We start from the raw sequence: 25,055 nt of genomic DNA, 5'->3' as shown, positions 1-25,055 counted from the left end.
GTTTACGGTTTACTTTGCGTTACGTTGCGTTACGTTTACGGTTTCTCTATTCTTCTTTTCGGTTCTTTACAGATTACCTTGCGTTACGTTTACGAATTCTCTCTTCTTCGTTCCGTTTCTTTTAATTTTATTTCGGTTTTGATTTGTTTTCGGTTTTATTTGTAACTTAAATTGGGTTTTATTTCTTTTGTAATACTTTGATTCGGATTTTGCTCTATGCTACGTTTTTTTAAACTTTTATGTGTTAGGTTAAGTAATTCTAATATAATGATTCTCTTTCAGGAACCTGATCGCCTTGTTGGTATGCGTAGGTTTGATTACCACTACTTGTAGTCATTTCTATTATAAGGTCATAGGGGCGTAGCAACTTAATTTTACTAATATTATAATCACGGAAGTTTTGAGTGTAGATGAATGCATGGATGTTTGTTACTCTTTCAAGCATAATTTCTGAATGGATTTCAATGAAGCTTTAAAATAATGTAGCTTATACGTCAGAATAACACATAAGCTAGAAATTACAAGCGGGTGAAACCGCGGGCGCAGCTAGCATGTAATATAGTAATATAAAGAAAAAAAAAAATGTTTAAGTACAGGCTAGGGGCGTAGTGGGAAACTTTGTAACGCCAAGTTAGATATGAGGGGTATACTCGGTGGGCATAGTTTAGAATCTGGACTAGATGTTATCGTATGTATACACTGACAAACAACAGAGTAGAGAGTAGGTCCTCAACTAGCAGCACTGACTTAATAGCAGTTTCAGGGTACTGAAGGTTTAGGGGCGAAGTATTCAGGGTAGTTAGTTTAATCAATATACCTATATATCGTTAAACAAGGGGTATAGAGTGAATGTAATTATGATAGCTGTATAATTTAAATAAGAGTAGACTGCCGATTGTCTTGTATGTATATATGATTGTGTTCACTATAGTATATACATATTTGTTAAACAATGTTTTTCAGGATCTGAGTATCGGATGACTGGCCGACAGATAAGTAATTATTTGTATCAACCTCCTTCAGCACAACGGTCAGACGCGGAGCCGAATTGCTTGAGCAGTCTTCAAAGCAATGGAGAGCGGTATATGTATCATTTTAATATATTTACTGTAGATCTGAGTAATCTACAGTTCGCGTAAACAAAATTTATATGACCTGTCTTGTGGTACTTAGTCATTTCTAAATGATAGTACATAAGTGATTACATTTTATATAGCATATAAAGTAGTAATAGATTTTATAATTCTCGGTATCTTACGGTATACGGTATAACGTCTTCATAATATTACGAATTGTGCTCTATATAGGTGATCTATAATTAAACATTTTAAAATGAGGAAACAAAATAAAAAAGGGGACGAATAGTTTCCTTAAGTGAGTTAGGTACGTTTCTAAGAGTTGATTTTTAAAAATTTTAAGCTTTTACAAATTAAGATTTTGTGTAGTTTACAAGTGGCCAGTTCATGAGAGCTAAACAAAAGTTAAGATAAGACAAAGAGCTCGCCGTAGTAAGAAACAATTTAAAAACTTAGACCCTTTTTTTTTGTTATAACATGTGGCCTGCAATTAAAGCTTCGATTGCTTTACTCTGAATTTATTTTGGCTGACATTATTTTTTTTTGGGATCATATTCACAATAACCGAGAAGGGACGCATCCATAAAAACCAATTACACTGCTATTCATAGTTTCGGTAGGTAATAAAATAAGAAGCAGTGATTTAAAATGTTTTGTTTCAAGGTTGCCAATCATAAATAAACTGTGTTTTAGGAATGAGATGTAGTCATCGCCGTCATCTAGGGATAGGAATACTAAGTCAGAAATTTTGCAAATTTTATGCACACGTCTTTAGTTTCTAAGTAGTCGTAGGTATTCGTTGGACTTTGCGAGTGTGGTTTGTAGTAGACGTAATACTCATTACTATTGTCAGTTTACATCTTCTATTATTTCTTTTTATTGTTACGTCTAACAAGTTTGGAAATTCTGGCGTGAATCAATATTAGTATTTCTGTGCGGACAAGTATTTTACGGATTGAGGAAGAACTATGAAATCTAATTTTAACGTGGATATAGGTTAGTTTTACATTAATGGCTTAGGTGACGTCTAACCTTAAGCATTTTATCAAAAATACCTTAGTTATATAGACTCGATCCATTGTTACACGGATAGGGGCGTGTAGTATGTATGTATATGAAATCTATAGTTTGGAGTTTGTATTGTCATGTAGAATAATATCTTGGAATTTTCGCACGGGAAAGGGATATAGACATGATAATTGATTGATAGGAAAATTTGTGTCATTAATTATTTATTTTAGTCGCAAAGGAAAAAAGGACGGGGTAGGTGTAATACCAAATTTATGTATTATAAAAAAAATAATTATCAAAATCGTGTTATACTTAGAACAAGGAAATAAAATTAGGTAGATAATTAATCTCCTTTTTAGAATAATAAATTAACATTTGGTCGTCAGGGAAGTTTGTATGGTTTATTTGTTTGTTCGTTTGTTTCGGTCACAAATGTGTGATAATTTATCCATACCAAGAGGAATCATCAAACTTCAGAGATCAGACAAAAAGATTGTTAATTTTAAGATAAACTAATTAGATTACGTTTGGTGTTGATAGAACAATAATTGTAAAACTACAAGAGTGAGATAATTCAGGTTCAGTAGTTAGGTAAGAATTAATAGTCAGGTACGGTTTAATTTTAGTTCAGTTAGGACTACATAAACATATATTGTTTTTTCCCTCTTATACCGCATAGGTGGCAAACAAGTATACGGCCCATCTGATGGTAAACGGTTACCGTAGCCTATTGTTCATAGTCATAAATTATTATAGATGGTTGAAAGGGGGAAACAAAGTACAGCCTCGTTGGTCTAGTGGTTTAAAGACGTCGCCTCACTTTCAGTGGTCGCGGGTTCGATTCCTCGCAGGGCACAAGCATTTTTATTTATGTATAGTATGACTGTTTCCTATATAAGTTAGCTTTACAACATCGCCTCACTCTCAATGGTCGCGGGTTCGATTCCTCGCGCGCCACAAGCATTTTTATTCATGTGTCGTATGATTGTTTACTATATAGGATAATTAAAACAGAAATTTATATAAGTATTTGAAACTATTGTTTAGCACTCATAAACCAAGCTCTGCTTAACTTGGAACTAGATGGTGTGTGAGTGTCCAGAGTTATTATTATTATTAGTAAAAGGAATATGTAACCCGGGATGTGGAACAAAAGTTGTTCGTTGTTTAGTAAAGATTTCACCAAGAGGATCTGTGAAATTGGAGTATGGTGGTCTCCTTTCTGTCACAAATAGCTATTTGCATCCTTTCGGATCTTATTCTAGTAATATCAATAATGGCGTCTTTATAATGAAATAATTTACCACATATTATTTTCGATTAGTTATACCTCTTCTTTTAATGTTTCTAATTATTTCGTGTACATTTAAGGTAAACATTACAATAAAAAAAAAAAGGGAAAGATTTTTCGGTTGCTAATGTAATACATTAGCATTCGCGGTGTTGAGTTAGGATATTAGGGGCGATAATTTCTATAGGCAATTTAGTTAGATTAATCCAATAGGAACATTATTTAGACGAATTAGATAAATTAGCATTAAGGGTTTTTGATGATTCCTACAGCGGTTAAATTATTTCCGGTAGAAATAGTTCATATACAGAACATAATTATACCTTCTCTAATTACAATAATATCAAACACCTATTGTGATTTTCCCAAAGATTTTCTTCCCAAAACAAAATCTCCGCGAAACTCAAGGGGCGTCTGTAACGATCACATACTAGGTATGTTGATTGTTCCATAAAAATTGGATAAGTAAATCTAATATCTAATAGATAGAAATGACGTGATATTATAGGTATATAGTAAGTGCGTATTAGTAGAATTAAGATTTGTTCGTGGAACGGATACTTAAATAATTACTTCATAAAAACGGCTACAACTCTCAATCGTGTTTCTAATATTTTGTATTTCGTTCACATGCCACTTACGGATATTGTAGGGTCCTTATTTTCTAAGTATTGTTTATTTAGGTAACATAAATTAGTATACTTTATTAGACGTGGTGTCACTTAGGTAGAACTCAAGCTGAGAAGATGTCGAGTTAAAACAATAAATTAATAAGTTTATTAGACAGGGCACGACATGGGACAGTGCCTTGTTTAAGATTTGCTTTAAGGGTTGTTAGCAAAAAATAGTAAAAGTAAGAAGGACAAGGGGCGCGGGGAGGCAATGCGTGTGATGGTAGGATTTGAGACACAGAGAAATGGGGACAGTTGGTTTTGGAACGGATAGCGGGGTAGTCGATCTGAAATAGGCAGCGGGTGTCGGAACGAGTAGCGGAACAAGCGGGGTAGTCGATCTGTATTAAGGGTTAATTTCCGCGTTCCTTGAGAGACGGCAACGAATAATGAATCCGGGACGGTGCAACGGTGGCTGAACGAGAGACGTCGACGTCAAAATGTTATTGGTGAGATAGAATAGCTACCACATGACAGGTCGTATAAAACTTTAATTATTATTTAAGTTTATTGTAATTTTATTTTAGTCATAAGGTAGATAATTTGGGTACACTTTGGAGGGGAGCGTGGTGATGTTAATAATTGTATTATAAATATGGTAATATCTATGATACATAAGATTGGGTTCCATTCATGTATATAGGTGACAATGGCAAACGAGCTTCGGTAACGGTTGCTGTAACTGTGAGTAGATTTTAAGTGATGGACAAAACGTTAATTATTATAATATCCTCAGTGTAATCAACAAACTACTGAACTGATATTTAAGGAGGAGCGACTGAAATGATGATGATATTTTATTTATTCTGATATAAAACTACACTATTAAATATAATTTAATAGATTTTGTTATTGATTTACTAAATGTGCTCCTGTCCATATGATTAATATTCAATTATTAAGTACGGCTTAATAACTGATAAATATTTATAATATAATCATTCATTTATATTAAGGGAAATCTTCTCTAACCCCCCTAAGAGTTTTATATGATTACTTTAATAGTTTTGAAGGAAAATGGGAGCTTTCCTTTCTTATCTCGAATGCATGTTTGTACACATCCACAAGGTGGAAGTTGCAAATAAACTATTATATATTTTCAAACCGAAACACAGCAATCTCCAAAAGTATGTATTGTATGTTTGTACAGTTTTACAAGGTAAAATTTGCAATCATAAGAATAATGTTGAGCAGAAAGACAGTGCTTGCTTTAATTATTGTGATGAATGTTTGTACATTTCCACAAGGTGGAGATTGCAAATAATGAATAAGTAAATAGTATATTTTTCACAAGGTGGAAAATATATAAAAATGGAATATTTAAAAGAACCACGTCCTTAATATGGACACTTTGACTGAGCATATTGAAGATAATCACCGGAGTAATAATATTAATTATTAAGGGATAACATTGACTATCTCTTTATGGAACGAGTTGTGAATATATCCTTTCTGGGACTATCAATTTGAATTCTTAACTAATTGGGTTTTTAAGAATAATACAATCATACGAATGTGATACATATTACAAAACGAATTGTAGTTAAACTATAGAATTATTCAAATACTAGATCGCGTATTTTTGTTAACCTCATAATGATTCGAGCTTAGATAATTAAATATTTTGTGGTGTGAATATAATATCAGGTGAATATTCAAATATTATATATTTTATTTCTTCTATATAATCATAAATAAACATTACAACAATAACAAGATTGGTATGGACGTAAAGTAGTTGCTCGAATTTGATGTGGGAATAGCAAGTTCTCTGACCAGCATAGGGCGGTATGTCAGCGCCGATCGGGCCTTAGGGTACATGGTCACAGCCGTACTTAACTGTGGATGGCAGAAAGCCTGTTAACTAGGTTAAATATAATATTTTCGGATGTTCTCCATGGTTATGTTCACTTTTGACTCTCGATTTACATCTGTTATGACTTGATTCGTTCAGTGTCGTCGATTCTTGGGTGTAAGCTCTCCTAGGCCCGGCTGACTAGAACCCTACCTTGTTCTCGCAACTCGTGTTAGATCTAGGTCCAGGAGTGCCGAGAATGGATTGTCTTATGTCGGGTTTTAAGGGCTCTTAATGTGGTCAGGAAGTAGCAGATGTGGGTCCCCTGCGCGAACCTATTTTAAAGGTCTAACTTAACTGTATCACTATCGTATGCGCCCATTCTGATAGAACATATTTACAACTATAGTTCCAACTGGGTTAGTCTTCAATAATGAGACTAAGATATTTATCTTCTTTCTTTATCCAATTTTCATACTACGAGGGAACTACGAGTCGGTATCCAGGTATAAGTCGACACGCGCACGCGACGAAGGTGACCTCCGACAGCATCCAACGAATCTTACAGCTGGGTTCCTGATAGTTCTAATATTAAGAAGTTATGTATAACATTAATTTCAATCATAAGCATGTAAACATTGTAACAGAAACATTATTATAACAAAGAGCAAAATCCAAGTTTCTTGCCCGTATCTTCTTGGTCGTAGATAGGGTTCCGAACGGGTGGTAAAGCCATTTAATATTAATTTCATTTCAAACACATAACGAATCGAATAACGCTGCTCACGTAATAAAACCGAAAATAAATAACTTCATTTGCGGCTCCATCCTTGTTTTATTTCTTACTACTATTTCCTAGATAATAATCAAGTAGGCTTCATATTTTGCAGTAGGTTATTTCTTAGGTATTAATCGTAACAACGTAGAGTCCTAGACGATCACTTGGCCATCACAACGACATATATACGTAAGCATTAGATAGGGATAGTTAGGTCTGTGTTACGACCGTCTGTCGTCACTCAGTGTAGGTTATGTAGGGTTAGGGTTAGGGATGTTACAGAGGGTACAAAATTTCTGCTTCACGTATTAATATATAGATTATAATTTATTGTACGTATATACGCACGTATTAATATGTAGTACGGATCGTACTACAATTATTCCCCAATAAATTATAATTCTAAGCGTCAGTCCATTGTATTCCATTCATCCATTGCGTCCATTCCCTCATTAAAGGAGCAACTCATATTCTTTCAGTGGGATTAAATATAGATTTTAATCTATTGAATACGACGAACCCTAGTGTAACCATGTGGTTCCCCAGGAAACCTTGATAAATTCTTGGTGAATTTACCCTGATGGACTAACTGACCTGACCTCATACTCATCTTATCATCCTCCACTGGTGCCCGCCAGCGTAAACCGTTAGTGCAGGCAGGTGCACCACGCCATTATCATACGTAAGTGACCCCCAGTGTAGTTCATTGTTCCAACTTTAAAGAGCAACTTACATATTCTGCCAATCAGGGAGTACGTTCTGCGTCCACTCCTTGGCGTGCCTCGCCAGTCTCTCCTCGACCCTCAGCGACTCCTGGAGTCGCGCGTGCCTCGCGGCCGCTTCCCGTTCCACTCGACGTCTGGCCGCTTCCACCATCCGTGCATGCTCCGCCTTATGTCGAAGAGCTTCCTCCGTACACTTTGCTGGTAGGTTTGATGGTCTGTAATAGAATTAAATAAACTTGATTGAAGTACATTGTAATGATATTTTTTTATTCTATCGACACATTCAGAATAATTTAGATTCAGTCGAGAAGAATGGGGATATTTTATTATAACATTCCACTATTCCACATTCGAAATGCTGACTCAGCCGAGAATGTTCAAGAAACGCGGCTGCATGGTGGTTTATTCACGATATTGTGTGGATATAATTAGTGTCTCTTTAAATTATTAATGAACTCAAATAAAAGCGCCCTTATTGTCACTCTTTAATTGCTTTACTATATTTGTTACTAGCAGCTTAGGCAGCTAGTTTTTATATTCTTTTACATCTCTTCTAGTCCAGGGCAATGGTTTTCTACTAAAAAAAAACACAAAACGTGCTGGCATATTTTTTCAAAAAAGAACCCTCGACACACTTTCATAAACGATTATATATCTTAAGGGTCGGCATCGGGCACGTAACACCCCTGATGTTTCAGGCGTTCATACGCTACGGTAACCATTTACCATCAGATGGCCGGTATGCTTGTTTGCACCATAGTAGCATAAAAAAATACGATACTCTTACATCATTATTTTCTTCCAAACTATTTAAAATTTTGCAGATCTTGTTTTGTATTCTCTGTTCTTATATTCTAAATCCATCTTTAGAATAATCACCACGAGAACCAAGAGTTCAGGTTTTTACGCTAAAGCTATTTTTGCATTATAAACTACTTCGCAAAAAACGGTAGAATATTTAGTTAAAGCAATCCATATGACGTCTGTAACATTTAATGCTCTAAGCATCAGTCACGACTAAGTGTAAGAAAATTATTGTTAGTAACACAAAAGGTAATGAAAAATTATTTTCCTTGTTGTTAATATCCAAGAGACCTAAACTTATCACTTTACATTCGCGACTAGATAGTTATTCAACGCTGTTAAAAAATATAGATAATTACTAGCTCCCCCGAACGATTTTGCCATATAAATTAAAATCTCATTTAAAAGATAGGGCTTGGTGATAGAAGAGTGAAAATTTTGCATTGTATGTATTTTTTAAAACCACATTATAAAAAAAAAACAAATTCAAAATGTTGTACAATTTTTTTTTAAGTGTTACGGGAGGACTTATCTTTTACGGGTATGAAAAATAGGTAGTAGCCGATTCTCAGACCTACCGAATATGCATATCCAATTTTTAAAAAAATCGGTCACGTCATTTCGTCTGAGTACCATACCTACTCTGACATTGGTTAGTATGTTGTAGTTTTATTTTATTCATGTGTAGATAAAAGGAAAAAGATTTGGTATACGGAGAAAATGTATTCAGAAAGACTATTGTCAACAGAATGAAGTATCAAAGCAGGATGTAAAATTAAAGAACTATAAATTCAAATACAAATTTAGAATATAAAATACATATGTGAATAGCCAATTATAACTTGGTAACCAGCCGAAACACAATTGTTGTCACAATTGACATGAGAATTTTATGTATAAGATATCATATATCTATGTCTTGACCTTTTCAACTCAATTACATTTAACCGAGTACCAGTACCTATTGCAGTTCGTTAACCCCAACCGAAAACAATCAATATATCGATAAATCCGATTAAAAATGAAATCGATAATTCAACCGAAACCTTAGCCGATTTACGATCGCATGTTGACCAACATACACAAATTGGCCAATCAATATTCCATTATTGCGTGCAATTTGAACTATCGATTGTTTTGATACAACATTGATTTATAATACCCACAAAGAGTAGCGTGCGGGATGCACTTTGCAAACATGTACATAACGAGATCTAAACACTATGTTTATTCATTAAAAGGTATCAAACCGTAAAGTTATTATTCTTGATTATAAAACGCAACTCTTCAGCACATGTGTATGTGTTAATTTAATGTGATAACAAAACGCTTTACATTACCTTTCACCGGTTAAACAAATGGCTTTTTAACAGTGAATATAATTAAATAAGTAAATAAAGATGCACATAACGCTATCTAGTGCTTAAATAGATGATATTCAATTCTAGATGTAACCAGAAACTTCATTTAAATACGTTCATCTGTTTCGTCATGACAAGGTAACAGACATACAGAAAGACACATTATCGCATTTATAATATTAATAATATAGAAGTATGGTATATGTGTATAATATACAACCAAATTAGTAAATAATATTTATTGTTTACTTTAAAAAGAACAATGTAATTTTTGATCAGTGTCCCACTGAGTATGTAAAAAAATAATTAAAATAAAAATTTTAAGTTGCATGTACTTTGCACATGCCGAATCATAAATAAATAAAAAAAAAATGGGATGGACCACCCTTATCACTAAGGGTATTAAAAATATTTCACGACTTACTGAATATACAAACAAAATTTCATAAGAATACGTCAAGCAGTTTCGGAGGAGTTACATTACAAACCCAGTGACACAAGAATTATATATACATATAGTATACTATAATTATATATGATATTGAGCATCTTACGGTAGTGGCCCTTTTAAGTATGCAACCTTCAAGCTTCCATTATAATATGAACAGTACCACGAGTAGTACCCATAAAACAATGGAAGGCGACGAGATATTCACGGACAGTGAGTTCTTACCGAAATAGCTGCCATCTGTTAGTAGTAACCACCAAATGTTCAACATTCCAGTCAATTTACTGCCGCCTCACTATAAATAAGTAACGATCGACCATTACTCGAGTTATGTCATGTACACCTCGTGCGGTATAACATGGCGCCAGCTTTGAGAGGCAAGAAAAAAAATAAGAAATAAAGCTATGTACAAAAGTATGCTATCCGATAAACCAATTAATTATTTTAAAAAGCTAATGACTGTAGGTAATGACTTATTCGGCAATTTTCATTACAATTTTTAGAGTCAGCAAGTCTTGTTTAGAAAGAAATGTATTATGTCATCATGATCATCATCATCGTCATCATTTCAGTCAGTATATATACTGTTGGATATAGACCTTCCCTAATGTATTGTCTAGCGTACAATAACATTACAAATAATACAGTCATATATACCTATTTTAAACACATGTAGAAAATTATACACCAATTACCCAAAAATAAAAATTGTACGAAACTTTCAGATGTATTATTATATTACCCGCGACGGCTGCGGAATACAATCTATAATCACATCAGATTTTATTAAGATCAGTTCGGCCGATAAGTCGAGAAAAGGCGATAGACAGACCAACTACCAGAAACAATATCTCATTTGTAATATTACTTTATCATCATCATTATCATTATTGTCATCACCATTGCCTTGTGTTTACCCCATTATTTGGGGTCAACGCTGTACTTCCACACATTAATCTCTTCTTATGTATATCATTTATAATATTGATAACTATAAAAATTCTCAGGGAAACAATTCATTTACAATAGTGCCAAAATTTCCGCTGGCAGCCGCACCGTGTTACAGCGTTCGGACTATAATTAGCTTTAATGATATTGAAGATTAATGAATGGAGTAGGTGCGTTTCACTACGTTATTTGGGAAAGTCTGCCTTATATCCCCAATTAATTAGATCAATTATTCGCTGACTCAGGACTTCCAACTTAGTTCATAACTGTCTAAAACGAAGAAGGGTCGTAATTTGAGTGTAAGTTAAATATTCTTTAGAAAGAAGACCGTATATATATGGTAAGAAAAAGCATGAAAGTTGTGAGTGGCATCGAGTAGGGTCAACAAAAAAATGTGTTTATTTACATTGTATGTAAAATATATATGTATGTATTTATATAGGTATACTATGTAATGTGTGTTATTATTATTAATTTGTAATATTATTCATTATTATTATATATTTTTGCCGACTTCTACAGCTATTAATTTTTATTCTTGTAATTTATCTGGTGCAATAAAGCGTAAATAAATATAACACTAGCTCTTCGGTGATGAATAACATTGATAACAAACCAAATTAGTTCTAGAGAAAGCAGTATGCCTCGCCACTTGTCACGTTGTATTCAAATGTTCTCAGGACAAGGTGAGCATATTAAGTATTGCGTTAAACATAACATTTACAACCCTCAGACTATCCTATCTGGGATATAGTCGTGACGATATGTATCTATGTTTATTATACAATCCTGATAAAATAAAAGGAGTATTATCTCATTTTTATATATAACTAGATGTCCAGGCAAACGTTGTTTTGCCTTAAAATAAAAAAAAATCAGGGGTGGACTACCCCTAACATTTAGGGGGATGAAATTTAGATGTTGGCCGATTCTCAGACCTACTCAATACGCTCACAAAATTTCATGAGAATCGGTCAAGCCGTTTCGGAGGAGTATGGGAACGAAAACTGTGACACGAGAATTTTATATATAAGATAGTATCAACCAAGTCGCCGCCGCCATATATTGGCATATATCTTTTAAATGACGCAACGGATTTGAATACAGTTTTCAGCAATAGATAGACTGATTCAAGAGGAAGGTTTATATGTATAATACATGTGTGTTATAGTACAGAATGATCCGAGAAATTCAAAGATTTGTAATACATTCGTGCTTAAACGGGATGTGTCACCAGTAATATATTTTATTTAGTATTATAATAATATATTCTCTCTACACCTCGAGTTCCAAACTGACACCACGAATTCAATGTTTAGCAGTTCTAGAAATTTCCATTAACGTCTATTTATAGGTATATATATCTGTTTGCTTGAATATCACGTAAAGTAGATACAGATCAAACATGCTAATACAAACAGCACGCAACTACAACAATCATTGTAGCGATGATAAGAATATTATTATAGCTATCGACCTTTCAGGAATTTATATCAACAGAAACATGATCACGAGCGAGTATATTTGTGTACGAAGTCCACGCTATACTTTTATTGTCTGTGGTTTTAACATTGTATTCAGGTTTACGACGACGAATCCAATTATTAAACATGTAAAGAATTCAAAAAATTAAAAAAAAAGTGTAATAACTCACATGAACAGTAGAGATATCTCGCAGTTGGTAGTCAAATAAAATAAAATAACATCAAATTTATTTGTGATAAACATAGTTTTATTTTATTTATATGTATAGATGACCTATACATACAAATAAAATTGGAGTGTCTGTTTGTAATATTGAAATAACCCTTCTTTACTAATTACTTCTTTACTTTAATATAAATACATCACCAAAATAACATTTTTTACAATTTTTGTCTGTCTGTCTATCTGTCTGTTTGTTCCGGCTAATCTCTGAAATGGTTGGACCGATTTTGACGGGACTTTTTTTGGCAGGTAGCTGATGTAATAAGGAATAACTTAGGTTTTCTATTTTAGAAAACTAGTATTAAAGTCCACGCGAAGGAAGTCGCGAGTACAGCTAGTTGTAAAATAATGTCTTTGTCAAAGTGTTAATAGAATTTTTTAAGGCTCGGCAATTCACGTACATCAACGAGAATCCATAACTTAATTGTAATTTTGAAAAAGTCGTTGCGGGTACTTCGGCCGTACCTATTTCAGCGGCCAAGCAGCATACTTTGTAAGATGTTTCAGTTGTGAGTTGCAGACAGTGTATGCAAATCCCCTTCATCAATTTTATTTAAGTAACGGAACGATAAAAATGTAAACATGATATTGGCAATCATACCAGCATATTATGTACTGTTACACGGCTACACGCCAATACACGTGAGCCCTAAAGCCTGGTCGGAGTAAATTGCAGTCCGAGCGGCGTCATTACCTCGGTATTTCCGCTTCTGTCCGACTCAGTGGCGCTTTGCTGCGGCTAAGGTTCGTTCATATTTAACATTTCTTTTTTACGGAAATATCAAACAAAGTGACCCACCATCTGAAGCAAAATGTTAACAGTCGCTTATATATATATATATATATATATATAGACGACCTCGGTGGTCTAGCGGTCTAGCACACCACTTTACGTCCGATGGCCGCGGGTTCGATTCCTCACACGGCACAAACATTTGTATTCATGAGTATGACTGTTTGTATCGGTCTGGGTGTTTTATATGTATAATATGTATGTATTCACGAAAAAAAATATCTATGTATTTGTATCAGTTATCTAGTACCCATAACACAAGCTTTAGCTAGCTTAACTTGGGTCTAGATGGCGCTGTGTGAATTGTCCTGAGATTATATATTATGAGCACCATCTTGGGCTCAATAATAATAATTACCCAGGACAATTTACATAGCGGCATCTAGTCCCAATTCAGATCTTATGGTATGGGTACTAAGTAACTATATACTCGTAAATACATAAATAGGGGAAAGCGGATTGTTAGTCATGTGAACTAATGACCCCATTGCTAGCGATGTACCATGTCTGGTTGACCTCCACACGCTTACCCTGGAACCCATCGTAATAAATACCAGCTGGTATTTATTGAATAACAACTGATAAACTGAATTAACACAATGGGCTAACTGACCTAACCTCATACTCATCTTATCATAATTAGTTAATGTAGTAACGTATGTCACAATTTCAATGTTAATTCAAGGGAAAGGGGATTGTGAGTAATGTGGACTGATGATCTTATTGCTAGCAATGTACCATGTCAGGTTGACTTCCACGCAGTTCACCCTAGAAACCATCGTGATAAATTTTTGGTGAATTTGTCACGATACGCTAACTAACCTGAGCTCATGATCATCTCATCATTCTCCACTGGTGCCCCGCCCGCGTAAACCTACAGCGCAGGCGGGAGATTTGTTCCATTATCATCCATTAAAAAAAACATGTCATTAAGTATTAATAAATAAAATGAAACGCAAACGACTTTTTACAAAGGCTTAGTTGAAATAAACAAAAGTGTATGAATAACTTACAAGAAATCTATGTATGTAAGGTCGTTTGGCACTCTCTGTCTACCACTAGCTAACGATGCTAAGTTATATTATCCTTTTGATTCAATGATATGAGTTGTTATAAATCCCGTTATAAGTCAATAACATTATTCTTTGCTAAAACTAGTTCTAGTGATATTTTGATATTCTAATTCGTACTATTTTAAACCTGACCTTTCCGGTTTCAGATATGACGCTGGTTTTGGTTTTATACCATCTGCGTTGTGACGGAGTTAAAATAATAAGTGTAATATTTTTTAGGATGTACCGGTTAGGTTACCCTTGTAAACCATCACTATAAATTCTTGGTGAATTTGCCACGAAGCGCTGAATTACCTGACCTCATATTCTTCTATTATCTTGCTCCACTGGAGTCCTACCATCGTAAACCGTTAACGCATGTAGGTGCACCATTTTATTATCACCATTAAAAACTTTTTCGAGGAGAGAGAGGATTGTTAGTATAGAAGCGTTTCTCCTATACGATCTTTGTAGTGAATTCACCACGATGGGCTAACTGGCTCTACTTCATCCTGCACTGGTACCCCGCCAGTATATAACTATTATAAACGCAGGTAAAATATTATAAACGCGTAAATTTGTGAGTATGGATGTTATATAATCTTTATTGTTATATAATCTTATTAAAGATATAATCATATATAAAATAATAACTTATAACAAATATAAGTAAAAACGACTGAACGGATTTTGATGAAGCTTTACAGTAATATAGTTTATAAATCAGAATAACACATCATTATTAGCATAATCATTACATAGTATAAAATAAAGTCGCTGTCGCTGTCGTCCCTATGTATGCTTAAATCTTTAAAACTACGCAACGGATTTTGAAGCGGTTTTTTTAATAGATAGAGTGATTCTAGAGGAAGATTTATATATAATACATGTATGTACATCCGAGCGAAGTCGAGACGAGTAGCTAGTAGGCTATAAATTAAAAAGATGTAAATTGGGCGAAATATAATGATAAATGTCAAGTAAGTGTGACGCAGACGAATTTGCGCGGTCAGACAGTTATATCATAATCCATAAATAATATCGTTTTGAAGTAGTGAGTATTCGCTACACTACATTGTACACAGACCCTTACAAGTTTCAAACGACCACTTGTCTGCATTCGACGGCGAAGCTCCGATCCGCGTCGCTGCACGCCTCCCATCCTATTCCAGTAAATGATTTACGTACTTGATCGAAGTTGAGATAGTACGCTGTAGTAACAAAGGGGGTACGTATTCACTCTGTGTATACTACACATATTGTTACTATTTTATTTACACATTTTATAATACAAACAACTAATATTATAATTACGCGAAAGTTTGTTAGTATAGATGGATTATATAGACGGGTATTTGTTACTCTTTCACATAAAAACTTCTGAACAGATTTTGATGAAACTTTACAGTAATATATCTTATACATCTAATTAACAAATAGGTTATAAATTTCAAATGGTGCAACCAATATAAACATTAAAATTGGTCCGCAAAAGAATTACATCGTCACTTATATAATTGAGATTTAGTTAGTTCAGACACCTTCTTCAATTTATTTTTAAATTTTCCAAATTTAAAAAATAATAAAACAAAACTGAGACAAATCTACTAAATCGTATTTAGCCTTGACATTTCATATACGCTGCATTTGATTTTTAAACGCAAATCAGTTGGTATTGAAGAAATTAAAATACAAATCATATTTTATTTTACAAAAATCCGTCTGTCCTCCTCTCTTTGTTCCTCCATTAATCACTTAGTTTTGGTTCATACCATTTAATCATCAACACAATTGTAGACTATCCGCTTGACATAAAAATTACAGTCTATACTCTATATTCATTAAAACTCCACCCTCGATTAAAGTCTATTGATAACTGATAATAAGTTGTAAGACCCTGCTAATACGGTCAAAAATGCCGTATATCCTGTCCTGAGTGCTGTTATAGCCCCGGTTCCTATTCTAACTTGAATTATGGTCGAAAAACTTTCTAGCATGAAAGAGACTCCGTCCAAATCGGGAACTAGTTTCTGAGATCAAACCGCCTTTCTCTCGACACAATTGTATTTAAGCTGTGCTTTATAAGTTAGGGACAAGTCACGTAAAGGTCTAAGTGGTTCTAGTAAGAAATCAGTTCTCTCTTACTAGAGTTTCTTGATATCTTAATATTAAACTTACAAATATTATAAACCCGAAAGTTTGTAAGTATGGATGTTTATTACTCTTTCACGCAAAAAACGATACTAAAGTGATTTTGATGAAACTTTCCACTAATATAGTTTATGCATCAGATTAACATATAGGCTATATATTTTTTTAAATGTAACGAAGGGAAACCGCGGGCACAGCATGTACTTTACTTACTAGGTACTTATAATTAGGAAAGTCAAATGCTAAATTCTTTCATTATTAAAAATATTCGATTCTAATATAGATCCTAATGTGTGTGTAATAAATGTAATGGCTAAATATTACTGACGAATTTCTTCGTTTATGTGAACGGGCTTTAGAACTACCAATTTTTAAACATTGCCTTTTTGCTCATTGCCTTTGCTCATCGCCATTTATAAACGTTTGCCTTTTTTTCAATATATCGAAAGTTTATTTACCGCATATATAGCTGTTTAACATTTAAAAAATGTATCGTTTTCAACAAAACAATTTTAACATCTAAAAATGCTACGGTCCGGACTACATTTGGGGGTGAAAAGGTCACGTTATATCTGGCAAAAAATCGTAAAGAAGGGACCCACCGTGTCCCTTCCACCCCTCAGCCTCTTCAATTCCAATGTCGCTATCAAAACAATTCCAAAACTTTGACGGTCAAAAGTAATCTGGGTTTATCCGGGCGCGTAAGATTTTAGGTGGTCCATCCCATTTTCTTAGATAGAATACTACCTACTTGAATAGTATATGCGTTGTTTTACGTTGATTGGTTGCGTTGTTTAAGGGAAGAGGGTTGAATTTGGAAAGCCGACCCGGATTATATCTACAAGATAATATATCTTATCAGGCGACCCTATACAAGAACATCGGCTGATAAAAGTATATAAGAACACACACGCACTGATACCAATCTACTAAAATTAAGGGATAGTGGTCCATCTAAAAAAATTCCAACGCATGTTTGTATTCATGGCGAAGCTAATTAATGTTATAAATTCATATATTAGTTACTATTGACACCTCTCGTTTTCCTTCAAATACGAGTAGTCGTATATAGGGATATCTATACGTTTTTTAATAAAACAATCCAAATTACTTGTTTATACCAATAGGCTTTCTATATGTGAAAGAATATTTAAAATCTATTAAGTATTTTCTAAGTTTATCTATTACACGCAATAAACCAAATTATTTTAAATATATCATGAAATTGGCATTTATTTAGGGTTGAGTGAAAAGAGGTTAATGTAACCTTAAACTGTCACCAGGATTCAAGGGAAGGCAACGAACTGTGATTAGTTTAATGTCCTGATTTAACTTCTACGTTATATACATATATAAGCAGTTCACTGAGTAATTGTCCAGCTCGTGAAGGGTGAAATGAGCATAATATAATATAAATAATAACATATATTTTGGATACATGTACAACATTGTTACCTTCACAATTTTGTATTACTTTTTTTCGCTATATTGTAAAGGTAACAATTTTGTACATATCATAAGCACAAAATCGATCACATTAGTTGAATCCTACTTTCGACTAATATTATAAACGCTAAAATTTGTGAATATTGATGGATGGATATCCATTACTTTTTCATGCAAACTACTGGACAGATTCTAATAAAAGGTACAAAGAGTATATACTGCGAAGAGCGCCCTGTTATACAATTAGTCTTTAACAAAATATGAAGTGGTATTAAACATGAGACGACTGATGACTAAAAAGATGCGAGTAGGCGTCTCTCTGTCTTCCTACTCCGTAAATAACTATGTATGTATATAGACTTAAAACCCCAACTAAGACTCACCTGTCATGTTGTATTAGCGCTATAGAACTAGCAACTAAATCTTCAAACTGCTTCTCGCTGGCAGAACTGCCCTGCCTCTTGTGGTGGTGCGGTGTACTGGCTGCTGATGATACAGGAGTCAATGACTTCTGCACTTCGGAAGTCAACGTCTTCGCCGCGAGGTTCTGTGAGGACTTGCTGCTGAACAGCCGCCAGGAGACGGTGGGTGATGTTGTCTCTTGACTCTTAGAGCTACTCTTCCATGGGAACACGCCTCTGTAACAATAGAAATATCATTATATTTTCATATCCAAATACCTTACCATGAAAATATTGTTTAAAACTATTTCCACAGTTATTTACAATTGTATACATTACATTTATAGTAATTATATAATTTAATTAATTGTATACATTTTCTCTCTCTATTTTTATCTGCCAGCAGCTTTATAACTATAATCAGATTTGTTAATATTTAATTCCATATTTTTGGGATATGTCATCCATCGTCGTAAATCCCTTTTATTCTACATAAGGATAGCTTATATTTTGGCCAGTCGTTTCCTCTTCAATCGGAACACGTCATGACTCATATCTAAAAGCATCAGGGATTAATTTGTTGACGTGGTTTTCAGGTCAGTTCTTGTACAGATTATTTAAGAGCTCCCGATATTTCGACGCTGTTATAAATGACCTGTATTGGTATTCTGTAAGCGTTTTATTTATTAATTTCTCTCATTGCTTCACTCAAGGCACTTGTATCCATTTGCAATAGTTCCTACTGAGCTATCGAGTTTGTTTATATTTCTAGATAAATCACTAGTGCCTGTTTTACCTCCATCCGCTCTCGAGCGTGTGGCACTGCAGTCGCTATTGAGTTTTACAGAATATCGGATTCCGCTTCCGAATTCGTGTGTGATGCTTACAGAATAGCTCTACTGGTCACAGGTCGACTGGAGATGGCGGTGGATGTAAACAATTACACTAAGCAGACAAATCGGTCCATCCGCTTTCTTATCATGGTAAATATCTAGTTTATATAATGAGTACAAATCAAAATATATTTATGCATGTGACCTAAATGAATACATTATTTTATTAATGACAACTAAGAAAAATCTACCGTTGAAATGTGTTAATACAAATTACCAACTAGCGATTCATTAGAGTTTAATTGGTTACATAATTATTCCAAGAGATTATACATTATAAAGGATGAATACAATAACTTCCAGGGTATACTATTACATTAAAATAACTAATCAAAAATATCAACTAGCAATCATAAGTAGTATAGCACAACATGTTCACGGGACGGATGTTGCTCAACACAATTTCATGTCATAACATGCATAATACATGCCATAACGCTCAATAATAAAGAAAATAATCCCGAATAACCTGAAAAATGTTTACCAGCACCAATCCACATATGCTATAGACACCAACATTGCTCACTACTTGTATACATATGTACACCACTAGTGACAACAAAACAAATTTAAATTCTAGAAACATCTAGATAAAGCTCACCTTTCCCGCATGTTCGATTAACTGCATATTATATTACTTGAAATCGACACAAACGTACAAACTAAACTAGAGACATGATGATATGATACCACGGACGTTTGGACCCCAGCTGGAATGTCACAGATAATTTGCGCTACACAACCGCGTGGGCGGCAGACGTCTGATAAATTGTTACAATTGGTAATAAAACGCCCATTTCTTTACAACTGAATAAATATTTAAATAATATGCGGCGATTCGTTTACGATGAATGAACTGCTACAGTTTAAGATTGAGCCTTGATTGAAGTAAGTACGTTATATACATATTATCTACACGAGTATATAATGATGTATAATTTGCTTTGAACTCGCTAATGTATTTATCAGTGTAATTTAAAAATAGCTTATTGCATTTGATATCCCAATTCGTGAGAAAAGGTTATAAGGTTGTTAAACATCTCGCAATAAAGCTGAGGAGTCCAGCATAAAGAAAAGTTAGAATTAACAGTAAGCGAGAAATAACAGAGTGGACGAGTGATATGATGCGATATGGTGGGTCGGGAACCGACGGCAGCCATAATTTTTTTATTAAACGTTAGAAACTAGTCACTACTAGCATCTTATTTAACTGATCTGTGCTTAGTATAGAATGCACGTAACGAAGTACATATTTTGGGAGTATGGAGTCAAAGTTCAAAGATAAAAATCCATACGACTAAAACTTTACGACGACGTTGAAATAGTTAAATCTCATATTTTAATACTGTTATAAGAACATTTATTCTGATATTTAAATATGATGTCCCAAGAAAACAGAACATTAAGAATATAGAACTTAACAGCAAAATAAATAAAAATAGGGCGAATAATAAATTCTACAATAAAAATAATTACAGAAATCGCTTGGAAGGAACAGGTGCAGACTGTTTTCAAACAGGTGTTTGCAAACAGTCAATTACTTTACACCACGTCTAAAGAAAACGTGTCGATATCGAGAAACAGGTCACGCACACTTGGTACTTTAACTAGTAGATAAGTATATATTTTATCGAATTAGGTTATATAGAAGTCCATTATATTACTAAATTCATTTATATTATTTTGTTTAATTTCTCTACCATCATGTGTGAAATCACAAATATTAAGTACGGCAACCTGACCACCGCTATTGGGAGCTTTATGGCATTCTCTATTAGTAATCAAATTCAGAGCATTATTACCCATGTTTTGCCTCGAAATAAGGAATCATCATCGGCAATGAATAGAGTTCGCATATAGCTTCGAAGCCTAGTGTTGACTTTTCGCCAAGTCGTAGTCCGGCCATATTTGTGGTCTCACATATGCTAATGGTAGAGGAATTAAAAAATAATACAAATCCAACAAAAAATAATAGTTAAGTATCATATACTTTTAATATTACTAGTGTAATTATTGTACAGATCTCAATTCTGTATAAAAGAAAATATGTAGATTTCTATCGGTAAAAGTCGAAATACATTAAATCGATTTAGATTTTATTTTCAAACAATAAACTCTAAGCTTTCTTCTGTATTTTAATTGTAGGATTTTAGACCTAGTTTAAATTTAGATTATCATCTCTGCACTTCGAAGCTAAATAGAAATAAGTGCACTTGCCAATCGTCTTACTAAAAAACTGCGTTCACTTTTTGCTCTATTATTACATTGTGAGTTTCGTAGTACAATAGAAAGAAGCAAACCAACTTCAATAGAGATTACAAATGGCAGGTTTACTTGAAATTCTGTTGAATTAGGAGCGTAGGAAAAAATTCAAGTGATATTCTCGAAATCGTTCGAAATTTAAATGTTGCAAAACTACAAACAAAAGCGAAGTATGTAAATAAACTAGACGTGGATAAGCCTTCGATAATTCTATAAAAGAAGCAAATACAATAGAATATCATTTACTAAATGGTATGATAATGAAATCCAGCGCCGACGCAGTGCTATCATAGAAGAAAACTAAAAAATGTTCTTTCAAATAAGGAATGCGCGCTATCTACCATTGAGCAAGCGTGAGCAAGAAATTTATCACAAATACATGATCAGAATGTTGCCGTATAAAACTGAACGAACAAACAAACATTGCATTTTTTGTCAGGCACAACGACATTGTGGAATCTCCTTCCAGCAATGGTATTTAGAATAATAACGTGTAAATGATGTACCACATTATAACCGCATACTGAACGGTGTGGTATAGATATGATTCACATACTATGTCATTGTTATAAATAAACAAAATGCAATCTGTGCAATACAATGTGTCTGATTGACATTGTTTTAATTAAACATGTCTGAGAGACGCACTCATTATGGCATACAAATAAAAACCTTTTATTTATATATGGCTCCATTGGTGTTTCATTAATTTCGTAAGATAACCAGAGCTTGTGTTATAGGTACTAAACTACGAATAAGTATTTCTGTCTGTAAATCCATACATAATCATTACATAGTATAAAACAAAGTCGCTGTTGCTGTCTTTCAGTTCCTACGTATGCTTAAATCTTTAAAACGCAACGGATTTTGATACCGTTTTTTTTTACAGATAGAGTGATTCAAGAGGAATGTTTATATGTATAATACATGCACACCCGTGGAAGCCGGGGTTGGTAGCTAGTATACAAATAAAACACAGATCGATACAAACAATCATACTCATGAATATAAATGTGTGCATCGTGCGAGAGATCGAACCCGTGACAAACGCAGAAGTAAAGTAGTTGCCTAAACCGCTAGACCACCGAGAACGTGACTATAGGACAAACGTAATTTATTACGATGTAGATATTTCTATAAATAATAATATAACAGCGACCACAATTGGCCTTATCGTTCATTTTGTACATAAGCTATTAAACCACAAAAAATACCAACAAGCCATTTAAATTCGCAGAACGTATACCGATACAAAGTCCCTCGTAAAATATTTACATAGCCCATAATCATATTCATACAATGCAACTGAAAATTATGCTTTATAGCAATGAAAATAAAGATGGAAATCAATTTGCTGAATTGACAAACTTGGAATATACGCAGTTTTTATATTATTAATCGCATAAATATTCGTGCAGTATCAATATACGAAATAATATTATGCAGACACGACTCAATTATTAAAACGAGATCCGATCGAATAACATAAGAGATCAATAGAAGGAGAAAAGGATTGTTATTAATGTGGATTAATAACCACATTACTAGAAACAGAGGTACATTCTAGGTCCATTAGGTCCATTGCTAGAATGTACTATGTCAGATTGACCACGTAGTTCTCCCTGGAAACCATTGTGATAAATTCCTGTTGAATTTACCACGATGGGCTAACTGGCCTGACCTCATGCGCATCTTATCACCCTCCACTGGTGTCCCTCAAGCGTAAACCGTTAGCGCAGGCACCATTTTATTAACATACAATAAAAAAACTGATCGAGACAACCGAAACTGGTGTGTATAAAAATGACGTCTAAATACAAAAGATATCGAAAAACATAACGTCATCGGAATAGAAAGCATAAAATTGACACCAGAAGAACAACCTACTAATAGGTATAGAATTAAACCTGTTACACTATCGCCATTTATGTATTATTCCATACAAAAACATCATGAAAAGCGTTCACAATCGCCCCATTATCAACGTGAAGCTTGCATAATCCCATATTTCCTTTCAATTGTTTCGTTTCAAAGCTAAAACTAAACGCAAAAAGGCACGGGAAAATGCGCGCGCGCAGTCGTGTCGGGCCGCGCATGGTACAACTTGGTACGCCTGTACTCGCGTACCACTCGCTCTTGTTTACGGACACGACCTGTCAAGTCGTATTACTCGACTGATTCAAAGTCAACGCACTCCCGCGACTATGTTATGAATACGGCGGCATGCAGAGACAAAGTAGAAATCACTACGTGTTAAACCGAAGTTATGATTTATTTTTAGTTAAAAGTGAAGTTTAGTTTAGACGAATGTTTCGTATTTTTAGAATTCCTGTTCTATTCTATGCCATTGTTATTTTTTCAACCCTGGACAATTCAAACAGCGTCATCTAGTCCCAAGCTAAGGAGAGCTTGTGTTATGGATACTAGACAACCGATATATACATTTTTTGTAAATACATACATAATACATCCAGAGATCTGGACAATGTACAAACAATAATACTCATAATAGACAAATAAATCAATATAACTATAGCATAATAACAAAATACAATAAAAGAATCCAAATTTAAAAAAAGTTTGTATAAAAAAAATAACGTGATTATATGTAATAAAATATGTATGCAACTCCTACAAATAGTATAACAGTAATTATATAAACAATTTGTATGTCTGTTCATTAATTGACAATTGAACTGTCTTTCAAATTGGCAGTTCACTTTCAAACATGTCCCGTGATATAGACAACTGTTTAACATTGACAGCTTACTAGTAAACGTTACGAGTAGCTTCGACTACGAGAGGCATAATTGCTGTAGACACGTTATCTAATACAGCACAAATCTGCAACTCACTGCTAGAACCGGCTCTTAACAGATGTACGAGTGTACAACGTACATACATATAGCACTTGTTGTGTAATTTATTAACTGATTGCAGTCTCAAGTTTATAACACTATAAACAATGTATCTCACCATTGCGTACGAAACCGGTTTGTAATTTCGGCTTCCGTCTACAACTGTGTGAACTGATTAAGGCTGGAATTACACTTAACTAACAAACAACGCTATATCGTGGATAGAAACAGAATAAGAAACATCAAATCAAATCGAAAATCATTTATTTATGTATGACATTTTAGCCGCTTATGAACTTAAATTTTTTTGTATAAATATTTTTTTCCGGACCGTCCAGTTCAGTATGCAGATTCAATTGAAAAGAACTAGCAAGAAACACAATTGTATTTGTTTTTTAAAGCCAGTTTATTTATATTGTGTGCATATGTAAGTGTCTATGTCTAACATTAAGTGAAAATCCCATGCATGAACTACTATTGCCATACACGTTTGTCATTCAAGTAATTATTTAGTGTGAAATAATAGGCTTTGCTCAATAAATATGATTTAGAAGTTTTTTTGAATTTATTAAAAGTAATTCTTA

The 25,055-nt window shown here is 33.9% G+C and overlaps 1 protein-coding gene across 1 annotated transcript in view; it reads right to left on the bottom strand.

Annotated features, from left to right (window-relative positions):
- The window catches only part of LOC131845685 (TBC1 domain family member 14-like), a 76,466-nt gene that overhangs the window by 10,314 nt on the left and 41,097 nt on the right, over positions 1 to 25,055 (bottom strand). Inside the window, exons 2-3 of the mRNA XM_059194778.1 lie at positions 18,441 to 18,695; positions 7,356 to 7,562 (exon numbers count right to left, since the gene is read on the bottom strand). Of these exons, the coding sequence (XP_059050761.1) occupies positions 7,356 to 7,562; positions 18,441 to 18,695 (462 nt within the window). The remainder of the gene's footprint in view (positions 1 to 7,355; positions 7,563 to 18,440; positions 18,696 to 25,055) is intronic.

Source organism: Achroia grisella, unplaced genomic scaffold (assembly GCF_030625045.1).
Source record: "Achroia grisella isolate CSIRO2021 unplaced genomic scaffold, CSIRO_AGI_Agris_v1 utg478, whole genome shotgun sequence".
Lineage (NCBI taxonomy): Eukaryota > Metazoa > Arthropoda > Insecta > Lepidoptera > Pyralidae > Achroia > Achroia grisella.
Note: the sequence above shows the minus strand (reverse complement) of the source record. Positions and strands in the feature narration are given on the sequence as shown.